The sequence below is a fragment of the Pararge aegeria genome, chromosome 9 (assembly GCF_905163445.1).
Source record: "Pararge aegeria chromosome 9, ilParAegt1.1, whole genome shotgun sequence".
NCBI lineage: Eukaryota > Metazoa > Arthropoda > Insecta > Lepidoptera > Nymphalidae > Pararge > Pararge aegeria.
The window spans coordinates 11526607-11545396 of record NC_053188.1 but is presented as its reverse complement, the minus strand read 5'-3'; the positions used below and the strand labels follow the sequence as shown (position 1 = coordinate 11545396).

Genomic DNA, 18790 nt, shown 5'->3' with positions numbered 1-18790 from the left:
CGGAAAAGCTATACTGACCGAGTCCATTATACATTACCTTGGTTATTAGTCACTTTTAGTTGTTTGGTAGGTAAAATTTTTTATTTCGGAATGATAAATATAACCACTTTAAACCTTATATGCAAATGGCATTTGAATGAAATTAGGCCATCAATTTGCTTGCGAAATTATCCATAAATGCCTGAACTCAAATTCGCAATCATTTTAAGCGTTCGCTCGTTAATGATATAACAGGCGATGTCGTAGGTGATTGCCGTCTTCCCATTGTTAGACTCTCGATTAAATTTATTTTTATCTAACTACGACGAAAGCCTTGTAACGAACCCTTGTTTACCTACATAAGTGTAAGGCTAGAGTCAAAGTCGAAACTCCCTTCATAAAAATATACCTATAGAAGGTAATATAACCACCCATGTTCATCATGTTCTCCGATTTAAGCGACTCAAAATCAATCTCAAAACATATTATTGTGGTACTGAATTGAAGTTTGAAATCTTCAATTCAATACCACAAAATTGAAATTTTAAACTAAACTTTCTTATTAGTCTATGATCAAATTATTATGTTTAACTGTAGTATACTTAGTATATTTTAGTATTCTGTCATATCATTTTTTCATAGAGAAGAGGTTAAAGAGATAATTTAAATGTTAAGCTTCTTACATAATTACTTGATATCTCGCAGATCATCACAATAAAATTTACTGCGATAGAAACAAAATTGTAACGGTTACTTTCTGGTTTCCAAATAGAAACAAAAATCGTTATAGGTATCGTAGAATATATAATATATGGAAAGATATTCATTATTAGAAGTCAATAAATTGTCGTGTTTCAAAACATATTAGCATATCAAATTTAATTGCAAAAGCAGTGTTGCACATATAACGAGAGCATTTTATTTCTGCGACTAGAGACGTATGCTATTTATGAATGGTAAATCCCAACGAATAAATTAACATGCCGGTCTCTGAACCATATACGTCAAGGTTGTCAAAATTAACTAGCAATTAATTTACTTATTTTGAAGTCAATAAGTATCACGCGTCACCGTGACCCACATTAGATAGTTCCATGATAAGGCTTTGTGCACATTACTTGTTACATTATAAACTTTACGAAACAGCAGTAACATTGCAAAAGATCGCTTGTTTTAGCAAGACAACAAAATACATATAATTTGGTACATATCACAGTGTGTTTAAAAATAAACAAATATTTTTTAAAGCAGTATACGTGTAGGTACAACGGCGACATACACCACATATTTAAAAAACTTTTCTAAGCGTCCAAACGTTAGCAAAAAAAAAACAACATAATTATGAAAAAAAATACCGTTTTTCATAGAAATAAAAATTACCACTAACAATAATAATTTATGTCCTGTATAATAAAGGTTAAAACATGTAATTATAAAACTGCAATAACTATTAATTTAAAATTAAGGTAATGCTTTCCTGCACGGCTAGCAAAGGCAGGAGATAAAAGTTATATACCCTGACAAAGGATAAAATAACCAAAGTCTACGTACCAAAGCACGGCATTAGGGAGTAGAAGAAATGTACCCCGTTTATTATTACACGTATGTATATTATTAACTGTACGCCAATCCTCAGAGAGTTGATAAATCTCTGGAGGAGGAAAAAAAATCGTCTTTTCCGCTTTTCGTCCGCTTGACGTGCTGGCGAAAAATAGAGGTAGAATAAAAATTCTTTGTTCTTCGTTTATTGTCCTGCAAGGATCTGAGGTTCGTTAAATATTATCCAACTATAATACTACCTAATGCCCGCGACTTCCGCCGCGTTTATTTTCGGGTTTCAAATATTCGGCAGGAACCTTTTTTCCCCGGGATATACAATCAATAGACAGTAAATAATATAACTGCGGTTGACTGGGTCAATGACCACAAGTAAAATTGTACACAAACTTATTGGTGCTAAAAAGTTAAAAGAGCACCAGGCATACGCAACAACGCAACGACAGAAGATAGCCTTGTATTGACGACTTGACAGTGCAACTTAGTTGAATGCAACAAGGGATCCGTCACCAATTCATAGTTGTCACAGTGGTCAGCGACTCTGCTTTCTGAGTCCAAGGCCGTGGGTTCGATTCCCACAACTGGACAATGTTTGTGTGATAAACATGAGAGTTTTTCAGTATCTGGGTGTTTATCTATATATATTATAACTATTTCTGTAGGTATATTTATCTATATATATTATAACTATTTCTGTAGGTATATTATTTATAAAATTATTCATCAGTTAACTTAGTAGCCATAACACAAGATACAGCAATAAAGACGACAGTGATTAACTCTTACTCATATTTAAGTATGTTTTAGTATATATTAGTTTAATATTTTTTATATTTATTGTTATTAGTATTTTATGTGTGTAATCTTGATAAGTATTAGTGTGTAATTGTTCGTAAGTATGTATATAATAATAATACACCCCACCAATCGGTTTCCCTTGGTTTTCCTAATCCTAAGGGGTTGCCTGGAAGAGATCGCTACTAAGCGATAAGGCCGCCCTTTGTATCCTACTTTTTAAGTTTATTTTTGTTGTGTCCATTGTTCTTTTTTACTATTTGTGGTGTACAAATAAAGTGTATAAATAAATAAATAAATACACTTACTTTGGGACTTAGATTGCGATGTGTGTAATGTCGTAGTACATTTATTTATTTATTTATAGGCATTTTCAAACAGCCATTCTTAAAAGGTTAGTTCATATGTTGTTCGCTGTTATTCGAGAGGTTTCTAGAGTTAGAAATGGCGCTGATTTATTTGTTGGTCGTATTAATGATGTTTGCTTAAATACCATAATATGCATTTATATGGATGGTACAATTTATTTAACAGTAGGTACTAACTATAAAATTTTTGATTCAATGGTCTGTTATCATATTAGGTGGCCATCTAACGAATATTACAAATCAATTAAACATAGGATTCCTGTTGGCACAATATACAATTATGAGTAGATATATCTACTAAAGTAGTGTAAATGTATGTATATAATAATAGTATCGGTTGTTACTTGAAGAACCTATGGAGCGATACTAATAGTACTAAAATTTGAATATAAATATACGTATCTAATAAATAGAAATCCGTAAAGTAAACTTTCGACAGTCGTTTTCCATCATACTAAACGGAATTCAGAACGGCTAGTTTAACGGTAATTCAAAAGTATTTATCTAGTTCTTGTTTGTTTTTATTTAACATCCTCCATCCTCCGGCCGTTTTCATTTTATATTTTCAGAAAGTATATTAAAGAAGCTACGAATGATTTCCATAAATGCGAAAGTGTTAGAAATCAATCGACTTAATTTTTGGCATGGTATTAGTTGAAAAAACGAAGAGAAACAAACGCTACTTCTTATCCCTTAAAAACAAATTGTTCCTACGGGATATTTAAAATACCGTAATAAACGCGGAAAAAGAATGCGGACAACAACTAGTTACTAATAAACCCTTTTAAACAACTCCACAAAATGCAATTAAACATGAAATAGAAAATCCATGAAGGAACTGCGTGGATATCGAAACTTTGAAGCAAGAACTTGCTGGAAATTCTCTTATCTTCAAATCTATCCCTCTATATTAATATTATAAAGGGGATTTTTTTGTGTTTTTGTTTGTTTGTACTCAATAGGCTCCGATAGTCATGTACCATTTTTAATCCAAAAGAAAACTAAACTATCACATAGGTTATAATTTATATTCCAAAATATTAGAAAGTAGCAAAATTTAGAGCTGGGCGTTCACTGAGAAAACTATTGATGATGCATGAAAATTATGTGAAAAAAGTCCAGGAGGGACATATATAACTATCTTAGTTAATTCGCTATAACAGCTTTTTTGTTCTAAAATTTTATTGGATTTCCAGTAGAAAAATGGGTTACATTCGTATCGCAGTATTATTTCTTATTAGAATAAAATAAATAGTTTCATCATCAAGGGTATTTATATTGCAGCAATATAGTTTTTAATTAATTCCAATCGGACATTTAAAGTAACCTACACAAAACAGTTATTTTTAGAGAAAAACTTATTTTTAAAACGCCTGATTATTTTCCACAAGAATGCACAACTTAAAATATGCTTTATAGGCAACAGCTGGATAAAGAACATAATTAAGTACAATTAATGGTTATCCAAAATATTGCTCGTATATAATTCATCTTGTTTAGACTATCATCACTCTGCTTAGAAATATAAAGGAATAACAATTGCTTCGTGCATCAACAACATTTCCTTTTGAAAGTTTTTGTTCTGTGTTTTGTGGGTGGATAACACCTATTACGTTTAGTGCTGTTTAATTTTAGTGATGTCTTATAGATCTCTTAAAAAAACTTGTGTTTATTATTTTGCCTGCAATTTACCCATACGTAGTTTAACTTAGAACTAGTGTTGCCCAAATGCAAGAACAAGACGAGACTTAGCCAGTCTTGGTCTTGGTCTTGCGCCAATATACCTGGTCTTGGTCTTGGTCTTGGTCTTGCGCTCCCAGTCTTGGTCTTGGTCTTGGTCTTGCAGCAAGAGTCTTGCAAGTCTTGCAATTACCTATTAGTCTTTTACTATTTATTAAAGTTTACTTTAAATCTTAGAAAAACGTATTAGAATTGGAACATTGTGAGCTTGAATTAACATAGCCATAGTAAAGATCAAGCAGATTAATAAATAACTGAAGATTTGATAAGAAATTCGAAAAATCAACTGACCTATATGTCGTTTTCCATGGAAGTAACTGTTTCTTAATAAACATTTATGATTTATAAGCTTACATTTGCTAAAACATGTAAAAAAACAAATTAATTACAATAACTTGACTGTATTTTAAAGAACAATACTTATCTGTCTAGAAAGAGATTGAACCCTCAACTTATAAGAAATTTAAGAAAAGAGTTTTACGATTTATCATTTATTTGAATAAAAAATAAAATACAACACAAATCAACAGCTTTATCATTAGGTTATGATACTTTATATCAATTCTTTTGACCAAGAATTAATACAAAGTAACCATCTGGCTGACTCATCACTTAACCTATTTCTATGTTTTCTAATTACTAATGATGCTTTAGAAAATAACCTCTCAGCAGGTACTGAAGTTGCAGGTATTGAGAGAAAATCACGGGCCATTTTCGATAAAATCGGATTCTCTGTCTCATGCGTCATCCACCAATCTAAAATCACCAATCTGAAACTTATTTATTCTTTGGAACACCTGTAGGTACTCTTAAAATTCGAAATTATTTTGCATGAATAGTGTCAAATGTTATGATTTCGGCGCGGCGGCAACGATTGTTTTAGATTTCAAAAGAAGCCGCCGGCGCGTGTATCATAACCATGTACTTCCGAAAAGCGGCAAATTTCTTTGAGAAGTAAGTACAAAACCTTTGATGCCGCATTATCAAAGTGCCGATGGTTAAAACATAACTATGCATGCACTCAGTTTGATTTTAATAGATATTTTTTTATTCGCTATGTTTATGGTATTAGTCGTAATGCGCATAGGTCCAGTTTTTCATATTCTTTGATATAGTTTTTTGCGTCTCATAGAATTCCTAAGCGTACCTACCTACCTATACACCGAACTGTTACACCTAACTACTCCGTGAAATAGCGCTAAGTCCTAGCTGCAAGACGCAAGAGTCTTGCAGGCTATGTCTTGTTCTTGCTCAAGTCTTGCACGGTCAGTCTTGGTCTTGGTCTTGCTAAAAATACGCGGTCTTGTTCTTGGTCTTGGTCTTGCAAAAACGCAAGAACAAGACCAAGACTGCAAGACCAAGACTGAATTTGGGCAACACTACTTAGAACTAAAATAGTTTTTTTATTATGTAATTTTTCAAATTATAACCATGATACTGGATATATTGGCTTTCACTTTTAAATAAAAGTTACGTGTATCGCAAGTATCTAAACCAAAGTGCATTAAAATATATCTTAAAGTATTATAACATTATTTGAATGCAATATTAATAAATAATTAATAGATAACCTATCAACTTGTACTCTGGACCGCTAGTAAAATTGGCTATACAGTTAAAACATAACGGTCCAAAGATAATGATGTTCATACAGAAGCGATATTTTCTTTGATTGTTAAGAATTAAATATATAAAAATAGATATTGCAATAATCTTTAATACAAATAAATAAAATGAAAGTTTATCTGTCTTTCAACTGTAGATCAACTTTATCTGCCTGTATTTTTTTGTGGCTAATCTTCATGACAGAACTTCGCAGGTAGGTAGGATGTTTATTTACTTAAAAACACATCACAACACGTGCCGGGAATAGAAATCAGTCCCCCTTAAAGAGACTGTCACTGCTATTATAAAAATATACTTCATCATGTCAACCAATGGACGTCCACCGCTGGTCGCCGCATGTCCTATGTAGAGAGTTCCAAATAACACGGTCTTGTAGCGTTTGGGTCCAGCGTCTCCCTTCGACTTTCCACACGACCATTCCAGCATCTTGGGACCTTATTTCCGTTGGTTCTCCGAGCTAAGTGCCCGGCCCATTGCCACCTCAGTTTAGCGACTCGTTAAGCTATGTCGATAACTCAGGAATGAGGAAATCCGTAAAGACGAGAAAGATCTCCTCATTCCTGAGTTGATCACTTAGAGATACTCCAAGCATAGCTCTCCCCATTGCCCGCTAAGTGACCCTTAGCCTTATTATGAGATCCATGGTCCAAGTTCTTACTAAGTATTTAAATTATATTAAGCTGCGGAAATGTCGTAACGGCTATAAATAAATATATGTGATACTTTGCAAGGAAGTGAGTCTGTGTAAGATTTAGCCGCCACCATCGAGTCAATTGTAGCGGCATCAAATTACATTAGAGTTCAGGCGCACTTGACCCTGCCTATGAATTCATTTAGTGATTGTTGAATTGACGTAGGCGGAGCGGGTAAGGAGCAACCTGTGTTAGATGATCTGACTTTTTGCAATTCCATTACATACCTACAGTTTGCTATTTGTTGTAATCAGTCTGTAAAAAAATGTGGCAGTTTATAAATTCAGTGATAACACTTTATGATCCGATTAATCCTATTTGTACCTTTATTTTTTTTATCCAGTAATACATATCATTAATCTATATATAGGTACAAGTATATTTATTATTTAATGAATCATAAATATGTTGTGTATACACTTGCATTACGTGAGACGTCGGTTTCGAGACGGTATTGGATTTCATTTTGAAATCTATTTTCAAATGCCTTGATAGGTTACCGCTACAACTCATCATCATCATCTACACCTACACATATAGGTCTCTTGTACCAATTCTACATACCTAGTACAGTAATTGTACGTCGCTTGTAGACTAATTTTATGTAGATGTGACTCTGAGCTTTTATTTGAGGGCCATCCTTACCGATTATGTTTACAAACCATTATTTATTACAGGCAACACACTACGTTTTAATACTTTTTATATAAGCACTGAGAAGTTTTGGACCGAAGCATGTCAAAATGACGAATGGCAGATAGCAAAACTACCCGAAAGCAGCCCACAGGAGTTGGAATCGCTAGACCGTTTAAATACAGTTTTTACACATATCGTTAACGCTTTTTGCCAATTAAATAGGTGGCAGTCTAACCTTTGGCAACGTTATTATCTATAGAAACGAATGTAAGATTCTAAAAATGAATACGAAACAAGTCAACCAACAGGTTTGTAAACAAGGCGTGGCGCAAAACAAATTAATTAAACCAAACCACAATAAAAGGTTTAAAAATCGCGTAACATTCCACGGCGCTTAAACAAATCATGCTTTCAAGTAATTTATTGAATTTACGCCAATTTCACTAATTAAATAAATAATACAAAAGTGCGATGCGGTTTTTATTTCTTTATTTTAAAAGTATTCAATTATGAATCAGTTCATCGGAAATCTCTAAAATAAAAAGACTACATTGAAAAGTAGAGCTGTTGTTTATAGGGGCAACGATATAAATCGATTACGATTTCTATTAACGCTTTATTAGTAGTTATTTTAAAAAATCAAACTTGTGTGATGATGCAATTATTTATTCTTCTAATAACTATCGAATATCTAAAACGATGATATTTAAAACTTTACTAATTAAAGAACGTATTTTGTTAATTTGCATTGTATATTTATGTAGTTCAGATAAGTTAATAATAGAATAAAATATAAATAGCATCTGTTGGTAAATACGAAAATTCACATTATGAAAAAAAAATATTAATTTTCAGATTAAATTCCTTTAATGGTTGCCGATGTTATAACAAGCTCATAAAGCTTCGAACCTTCTCCTGTGGTTGAGAGACACAGGTCAGCACATTGCAGGACGTGTCTCTTGCATACCCTGCGAAGTGTTGCTCTGTTTAAAGGCGGTTTCCACTTGTCCGCCAATTATTACTATAAAAAATCTTATAAGATCATAAGTTTAACAACATCCTGGAGATTTTCGAATACCTATACACCCTACAATGGCACGCGTATTTTTTTTTTGCAAGTTTTCATGGTACAGTAACTACCATAGGGATTTACACTAATGCGAAAGCTTGTTTCAAATCAAATCAAATCAAAATACACTTTATTGTACACCAAATACAAACAAAAAAAAACACAAAATAAAAAAGAAAATGTACAATAGGCGGCCTTATCGCTTTAAAACGATCTCCACCAGGCAACCTGCCAAAGTACATTAAGTTATGAAGAAGAGTTAGGGAGTACACAAAATAATATTTAAATAATTAACATAAATTACAAAAATGAAAAAAAAATAATAAATAAAATAAGCTTACTTCGTAAACATACACATATGTATATAATAGAATATTTGTAATATTTATACAATAAATATAATATACACCTATATGTAAGAAAGAAGCCAGAGAGGAAAAGAAGAACAAAAAAAAGAGATTTTTTTTGTTTAGTTGGATGTTTGTTACTCGTTATCTCGCTAAAATGGTTGATCGAATCTAGATGATACCAAGCAAGTAGATATATTTTGGTCTGGACTAGCAAATTCTTAAAAATGTATGGTTCCCGTGGTATATATATTATTATTGTTTTTCACCGAGCAAGAGATGGACGTGGCTTTTTTGAGAAGAGAGAATTATATAGTACTACGTATCAACTACTAATATTAGGAATCAGTCAGTAGGTATATCTTATGCTCGCAATATAATTATGATTTGTGTTTCGCTATGTAAAAATGGTCGCAGACTACCACTAGAGCTAGCGAAGCATTTTTTTCAGATGGAAACCGGCCAAAAAACTGCAATACATTGTCATGGGCAATGGCTGGTGTGGTCGACTCTTTATGCAACCGTTGTCATTTTCAGTTCCAATACGTATTCTTGCGCCAATCTGCGATGAAATAATATCTACAACAACATTACTTATTTAGCCAACAAATAATACCTACATTCTTGCTTAAGCACCCCAGAAAAGGTAAAATATTTCTTTCCGTGCAATAATTTATTAAAAATACGTAGGCTATTAAGTAGGTACTTACTTACTTAGCTTGACTATTGCATTTACCTTGGAATCACCTACAAATTATATTAATTGTATTCGATTTGCAGACAACTGTGGGGACCTGCGAAGATATTTGCATTGCTTTGAATAGTTTATTGATCTTTAATTATAAAGTTAATAATGATAGTTTGCAAGAAACGAACCGGCTCAACGTGAAACAAGCCTGTAACTTTGTATAAGTAGGTATATATGAATAATGAACGTTAAGATAACAGCTAATACTCATCTAATTTGAATATCCTTCGAGCTATAACTAATGGTAGATACTATTATTTATAAATAAATAGTAGCTTAATACTGCGGTATTTATAATTTAAATACAAGTTAGGTGTTAAAATCTCTTTTCAGATTTTATAAAAAAATAGATGTACTGTGTAATTTTATTTATCTAATATGATATAGTGTATGTATGATATTTTGTATGTTTATATATATATATATATATATATATTATATATATATATATATATTATTTATATGTATGTATATATTATAATTATATATATTTAATTTAATTGTATCACCGGTTGCACTATCCCGTTTTCCCTAACCTAATTCTCTACCATTAAGGGTTGTCTGGAGGAGATCGCTTAAAGCGATAAGACCGCCTTATCTATATTTTTATTGTTTTGTTATTTCTTGTTATCGCTTTTAATTTGTGAAATAAAGACTTTATCTATCTATCTATGTACCCGATCATGCTTCCTTATCGCTGAGTCTGATATTCACTCCCTATTCTGTGGTAGCTTGTTTGATAAAAAGTATTTACAAACACTCTTATAAAGAACAAGACCGTGTAAAATTTTAAAATACTTTTCGGGTTTCGCAGTAAACAGCTGCCCTACAGAAGCTGACTTTTACTATTATTATAACATTATGGTTATGATTTGGGTAATGCGTAAAGAAAAAAAAGGTTTCAACAACTTTGGATGCCATCTAAAGTTACGACACCGTTTCGGGTGTGCGTATTGTTTAGGGAGCTCGTAAACTGACAGTTTGACAGATTAAAATAATGTAATTTTTTTTTTTTGCTTAAAAACACAAAATATAATTTTATAATTATTTCGACAATAATTATAAAATTAAAAATATGATATTAAAAACACAAAATACCACACCTTGTGACAAATTAGGTTATACCTATGAGTTGCCTAGTGAAAATCGGTTGGAGAAAATGTATGCCTAGGAATCTTCTCTGATTATGCCTACCTACTTACTTAAGCATTACCTTTTTCGTGGTTACTGAAAACGGGCATTCGTTTGAAACCTATTTAATTTTGTCTATATCTTGGCAGGTTCTGGCAGATAAGAATATGCTTGTCAGCACTCCTCGTCTTCCCACAGGTTTCATACGAGGCCTTGTCTGCAATCTCACCTGGTAGTAAGTGATGATGCAGTCTAAGATGGTTGTGGGCTTATCTCTTAGAGAGTATGGTAGACATACCCCTAATGGGTTTCTACGCGATATCGCACCGGAACACTAAATCGCTTAGCGGCACGCGTTTGTCGGTAGGATGGTTACTAGACACGGCCGTGGTCGTAACCAGACCAGACCAGAGAAAATTCAGAAATTATAAACTCCCAAATTGCCCCTGCTCGGAATCGAACCCGAGACTTCGTACTTAAATTCACAGCGCTCACCGTTGCGCCAGGGAGGTCGTCAAAAATGAACGTAAAATATGAAGGAGACGGGCAAGAGCGCTGAGCTGCTACTTCTGTCTACTGTGGTGCCCAGCAAATCTTCCCGTTAGGAGAGGTCTCTCCAGAAGTGTTATAAGGTAAGGAAGAACTTATCAATATTACCCATACAGATTAGTTTTATGAACTACGGCACTGTCGTAATATTTGACACAAATAACTCGAAATTTCCATAAAAAAAAATCAATGATTATTCATTTATGAACGCTTGTTATTGCGGAAAATTGCAATTATAGGATGTCGTCAGATTGAGATAATGTATTCTGAGAATGATTTACTTGCCTTAAGGCTATGTTTACTATTTTCTGAACGTAATTCTAGAAATACGGTAAGTTAGTAGATAACCTTATAGAATCACTTTTTTCTCTATAGGTATATCCGTCTGACCGTGTAAAAGCTTTTGATGAAACTGAAATTTACTTAAAATTTATAAAATGTGAAAGTTTCTTAATAAAGTTCAGTTCAGTTCTCCAAAAGTTCTGGACCATTCAAGCCATTTCTTCGCCAAAAGAAAGTTAAATTATCACAAAGTATTACTATTTAAGAAAGAATTGGAGATCCGTAAGTAAATTCCTATTATTTACCCCAAAGTCAAAAATTTGCCTATAAAATTCATTACGTGCGCTGAGAAAACTGGAGGTGATACATACATATGATGTAAGTACTATATTATTTCCTACAAAAATATCTTCGAGGGAATATTATCATATTTAGGTCGGGACAGTAGCTTTTGTGTTCTATAATTTTATTAGATCGCCGATAGAAACATAAGTGGGTAGTAACACAGTATTAAGTCTTATTCAAATAAATAGTTTTATCTTGAAGGGTATTTACGGTCATTTAATACTACCCTTACGAAAAAACAGTTCTTTATAGAGATTACACTTCATGAAAAATTTCTATTTAAAAACTACACCCCATTTTTTACAACTCAACTTAAAAAAATATCTGTAGATCCATACCTAAATTTAATAAAATAAAAACAAACGCGGACGAAGTCGCGGGCCACCACTCGTATTTTATAAACAAATAAGTACAGACTTGAATTATTTTGTTAACTCATAATCTAATAAGTTTATACATATTATCTTACTTATTAGTTTAAATAAAAATAGCTTTCAACTAAAAATGGTGTACGAACCTACCGTTTAACGAACGAATGATTGTTACCTTTCTTGAAATTGCTATTCGTGCACGCATAATGTAGTTATTACGGATTAGAATAAACTTAGTTCTGCAGATGACTAAGCAGACGAAGTTACTAGACACTCGCTAGTATTAATATATGTAACTATTGGTGATATATTTATAATTCGTCGTTCGTCGTCGTCGTTTTTTTTTTTTGGATTTTAGTGCATTTTTTATTATTATACTACAATCCCACCTGGTGGTAAGTTACGGTGCTGTCTAATATGGTAGCGGGCTAACCTGTAAGGGATCTTTAAACCCTAATCTTTTTATGCAAGGCATCGAACGGGATCGCTTAATCGCCTGGCGGAACGTTTTTCTTGGTAGGGTGGTAACTAGCCAATACTGAAGCCTCCCTCCGAACCAAAACAGAGAAAAGTCAGAAATTAAAAAATACCAAACTTCTCTACGTGATTTAAATTTATTAATGTACGTATATTGTTGTAATTTTTTGCTTTATTTATTTTATTACGCAACTAAAACAACTTACAATTGAAACTTAGTCTAAAATCATATTAACCTAAAATTTATATTCTTATTATAAGTCCATATAACTGCACAGCTTGCATAAACTTCTTTTTTTTTTACAACAAAACTTAACTCAGACTTTAGATAGGGTTAGATGTTTAGGACAAACACTAAGAAACAGAGGCAATAAAAACAGGTAGGTAGTAGGTACCTACGTAGCTTCTAAAATGGGAAACAACTTAGCTATTTAAATTAGCGAATGTGTTTAAAAATTCGTCAAGACCTGCTTTTTTGTATATCTTGGCAAATGCTTTTAGTGTCGGGTGTGTCAATATATAAATGCAGAAAAAACTTGTTAGGATTCATAACATGTACGCATTCAAAGCTGGTTTATTTGCAGTTTAAATTCTTATTTATCTTGATTGCAAAAGTTAAAATGAAAAATGGAATCCTTGTTTGTCAAATAAAAATAACGATCACTATATTTTCAAATTTGACAATCCAACATTAAAAATTCAATTTTTTCCAATGGGCTTAGTCTAGAAGCACTTTTGCCACTACTAAAAAAACTTAGGGTATAGATCAAAAAGTAGAAACAACATGAATAAACACCCACTTTCAAGGCTTTTAGTGCGGGTACTAGCGGAAGTCTTATTTATTGTTAAATTTTAAACTTTTTTCCTTAGTACTATAATGCAATTGATTATTTAAAAAAAAAAGGAGCTCGATAGAATCTCCACTTTAAACTCTTCATGTAGGTACGTGATCTCTGGTTTTGATCATAATTACTATAATTAAGCTTAGAACTTTGGGGTACATTATCACTGATAGAAACAAATGCGATAATGATAATAATGTCAGTGATTACCGACTGTCTATACTAACTATGGTGCATTTTCACTGTAGTATAGATGGTTTTCGAACATGTTAATAAAGGTAATGAGATAATGACAGATATGGTGAAACCAATGCACTTTATATAGATGCATATGGATTAGAACCATGCTTACGTCGTATAGCGTTGCATATGACACGTAAATAAATATAGGTCTAGATGCAACGAACTTGGAACCAAACTGTCTTCAAACAATAAACTTTTCGTTAACTGCCCACGCAGACTAGACCTTATAGGTGTAAAAATTAATAGTTGAATTTGGAGTTTTCTCTTAGGTCTCTATATTATAAACTAAAATAAGACCTGATCAAAATTTCCTAAAATAAGCAAGAGTTCAAATCCACAGTTGGACTAAGGTTATTCGCATTTTAATAAGATGAAAAAATTATTGCTATTCTAGCGGCAATCTTCTCAACTTTATGGTGACAATTAAGATAAGATCTTTAATTTTATGTGATTGGTAGCTTTTGCCCCGAACTTCGTGCGGGTTTGTTTGTTCGATTTCCTGAGATGCGCGCCACGAGACCAATTATTTCACCCAATCCCAAACAAATAGTACGAGAAAATGGCAGACAATAATTATTTTGTGGCACTCGTGTTCTTTTTTTATACTTAGTTATAACTGACAGACCGAGCAGATGGCTGATCAAATGGTAATTGGCAAACTATTGTCTATAAACAGAGCATGCAAGGAAAACGTCCAAAAAAGTACCACCCATCAACCTAAGGAGTACGTAAGTGCCTCATGGGCCTGTAATTACACCAGCACCCACGCCATCAGACTGGAACACAGAAATGCTGCTTGGCGGCAAAAATACGCATCGCAGCAGTACTACCCCAGAAAAGCTGTTTCTCAAAAAGCTTTACGAATACTTAAAGTAGAAACTAAAGGGACCAAGTTATCTCTTAGCAAAATGTGGCCAGATCGGTTTAGTTGCGAAACCGTGTATTTGTAAAGGATAGATATTTTCCTAAACGGAACGAAACGTTAACATACATAAATTAAAAATTATAGTGGTTGTTGAGGCATGTTTCTCGTAGAGTCATATGACATGTTTACTCAATTGGCCGAAAAACAGTGCCAATGTTGAAACTCACGCAAGTTTAACGGCTTAGCGATAAAATAATAACTGCGAAGTTGCTTGGGTCTAACATTTATAATTTCGGTTTCGAAATGTGCGGTTAAGTTACGCGAATCAAATTCAGCAGTTACTTTCGCATAATTTGGTAATGAAGAGTCATTATAATTATACTTCCAAATGCGTTTCACTAATTATATTTTCTTAATATCATCATAAAATTGTAAAAGTAAATTTACTTACATAGGACAATGTAAATTAACTAAGCGATAAGGTTTTCGGTGAAGGATTGGGTTAGACGATAGACTTATAAATAATTAGTTAGTTTGGTTAAGAATGAAACTGAGTACAGTTTCACCAATCATTTCTGTGTATCCAATAAAATACTGGCTGATTGTGTTGCCCTGTAGTTTTTATTAATTACGTAGATATATGAATGACTCTCTATGTTTGTAAATAAATAATCAGATCAATAATAAACGAGAGTTCCCAAGGAATAAGATATTTTAAACTATCAATAGACTTTAATCAGTGCATAAATAAAGTAATGTGAAAACCTCTCTAGATGCAGATTAAAAAATATCGTCTTCAACTATGAATAGTTTGCTAGAGGCAGATTTTATTGTATTTAAAAAAATATATATAGAAAAAAAATTGGGACTGGTTTCTGTGAGCTATTGAAGAAGTAAAGAAAGAAAATATTCATATTAAAGTTGGTATAATTTCCTATACCTACTTATATGAAGTTGTACAAGAATACAAATTGAACCTAAATTTTTCCACTCCGATCTTTAGATAAAGTTAGCTCTATTAAAACAAACGATTTAAGTAATAACCTAAGCAAATACAATTTTGTAGAAAGTCATAAGGAACAACGACCGAAACGCAAAACTATCTAAAATTTGCCTTAGCTAATACTACATGCGTTTCGCATTACTAGGCCGGTTTGTTTCAACAACATCCGAGCTTGATAGAGAAAACGATCGCTGTGAATCGCTTGGCACCTGCTATAAGTTTTATTTTACTCTTACTAGTAAGCTGCAGCTCCCTACCTTATAACTCATACTATATATATAATATATTAACTTTACGTATTTAGCAAAGTTGAAACTCCATTTTCTTGAAAGCAAGAGTGAGATTTCTTCTGTTATCTAGTACTAAATATAAGGACTAGACAAAATAACGTCGAAAACATGGAGAAACTTCGGTGTCAGTACTGCCTTATTTTATATAGTTCTCATTTTAATATAATTTATTCGTAATAAACCACATAATATTTTAAATGACCTGTAACATGGTATGCTATGTACCGTATTGTTATCAATAGCACTCTTGTCTGATTTTAAACAAACATTGTTTTTGCCTTCATTGTTTGTAATGCAGAAAAATCTGCATAATTCCGCATTCATCGATAGGCGCTGTTAACGATTATCTCACCTGAATCCTGCGCATTTTGCAAATGGTGAATGTGGTGTAGATGTGCATAATAGTGATGGTGATGCAGGATGCATTCCAGATCGGTGCAATTCAACATTGTGACGGGGCGCCGGCCGGGGCCGCGCCGGCAGCCGTCTGTTCACTCACGCTCGCTGCACACTTTCACAAAACTATTCCACTGCCACTTCAATAAGTATCGTTGTCACATCACGTTATCTCCTTGGGCACAAACACCGGACTGACGCACATGGGTTGAGTTAAAGACGGTGCCCGTTCAGTCTGTTTCTACTGCCGCAACACTATTGATACATCATTTAAAACTTCCTGGCAGTACAACCACTGGTGTTCGCTTGAGGTAGCATCACTGGGAAGAATTCCGTGCGGCAATCGATATAGCGGAAGGCGTATCGATAAGGTGATCGAATCGACGTATGCGCGAGTATGGTCGGCTGCAGAGAGCAATGCGTGCGCGCAACACTTGTGGCGCGCGACTGTACACTGAATGCGGCATGCGATCTACAGCCACCACTCCCGGGCTCCCGGCCTCGACCGTAGATTGCACTTGATGCAGACCTGGCTTCCATATCACGCCACAGTCGCAGTGGAGGATAATAGCACCGTTCATCGTCCGACATCCATTATCATCTCCACATGGAAGTGGGTTTCGTTGACGTACACCGTCTAATCAGCATGACCTAGAATTTCGAACAATAAATTCAATTGTTTTAGGTATGTATACCTACCTACTCGTTACTTGTTTTCACGTGATGATTTAAGGCACTACGATCACATTTTCATCTATCTCGGAAAAAGTATCTACGTACTCGTAACTAGTAAGCCAATCATATAAAAAAGTGCTTGTTAATTCGTAGTAATACAGATTGTCTTTGTATTCGTAAAATGTAGAGTTATTTGCGGAAAAATGGAAAAATAACAAATATCCGCAGTGCAGGTCTCAAGGTCAAGGTACCTGCTTGCCCTGAGTGTATTACCTGTAGACGAACTTTCGAGCGAGCGGCGTATGTCAACAGTTACATGTTTAATGTGAGACTCGTACATATACAGAAGAAACATTTTCACTCATTATCAACTGATTATTAGATTTTTATCCCTCTAAACATTCCTAATAAGCTTTCATAATAAGTAGATATGGCGGTTAACTAAAATTTCGCCCGTGCAGATTTTCTAATATCCAGTTTCCAACGGGATGAAGTTTAGTTTACTTTTGCCAGATTGCCCATGCCTACTTAAATTACTGAATCGTTATGTTTACTTTGAGATGCACTTATATCAAAACTACAAACAGACACTACAATGTTATTTATTTCTACAGACACAATTTTATTTGATTTGCTTAGTTCGACATCGTTATTGCCGTTCAGATAAAACACAACAAACAAAGCATTTAATTTGTAAGTACATATTGTAAGGATAGATTCTAACCTTCATCAACAAATGTCTTCTCGAACTGGACAGCATAATTTTTAAAACCAAAAATTTATGGACCAAGCAGATGGCCCACCGGATAGTAAGTGGAAAACCATCGCATATCAGAGCAACGCTTCGCAGGGTAAGTATGGAACCCGTCCTACAAAGTGTCGGCATATGCCCATTAACCTAAAGCGTAGGTGTTAAGCCACATGTGCCTACAATTAAGCCGGGACACGGTCATGCTGCGGCAAAAATAAGCATGTCATACTCCGGACAAGTTCTGCAACAAAGATTTTACACTACTCACATATTATTATTACAGTGCCAAAAATAGAATTTTACGTCAGGAAAGTAAACCACGTAAAACTATTAATATAAGCTATTTCATGAATACAGTGTGTTGATCAAACACCCCATCACAGGACAATGTTCTTTCTACTATCCAAGGATTTCAAAATAGCCAGAAATACAGCTACCTATAGTACGAGTAGAAGTAGCAGAAAACACGTACACCAGGGTTTTCCAATCTCAATATAACCGTGCAGGAAGGGGCGTATGAGCGTAATATATCTACAATAATTTATAGCTCATCAATCTCAACATAATACTTTTATACAAAAGCTTATATTAAAACAAGGAAATTAAAAACAATTATTGACTTTAAGGTTACTTTAGATCATGGCCTTATGACATTCTCACGAATCCGTTATTCCTTGCTACAAGCAGATGCTCGTGACTTTGGCTTTGATGCTACAAGTTTCATTAGAATGAAATTTTAACGTAAAAGTTGTTAAGTCATAGTAACAGAACCTGGATGAAAGCTTAACCAAGTCAGTCTAAGAAAATTTATAAAAGTGACAAACAGATTATTGAATCCAAATTTTTCGAAATTTGAAATTTTTTTGTCTGTATAAATTTATTCTTAGCCTGATGTTAAGGATTTGGTAACTCCTTTGAATCCTGCTACTTTAAATAAACATTTTAAGCAATCGTTCATTCACCGCGGATATGACATAGAAACTGATTCTTTGCGGAAGTCAATGGTTTACGTT

General features: G+C 33.6%; 1 protein-coding gene across 2 annotated transcripts in view; it reads right to left on the bottom strand.

Moving 5' to 3' along the window:
• The window catches only part of LOC120626182, a 218095-nt gene extending 201344 nt beyond the window's left edge, over nt 1-16751 (bottom strand). The window contains exon 1 of one of the 2 annotated variants that reach the window (XM_039893553.1): nt 16308-16751. In XM_039893553.1, coding sequence (XP_039749487.1) covers nt 16308-16404 — 97 coding nt within the window. In that variant the 5' untranslated portion in view covers nt 16405-16751. The remainder of the gene's footprint in view (nt 1-16307) is intronic. The other variant, XM_039893554.1, reaches the window with a different exon arrangement.
• Between the last annotated feature and the right edge of the window lie 2039 nt (nt 16752-18790).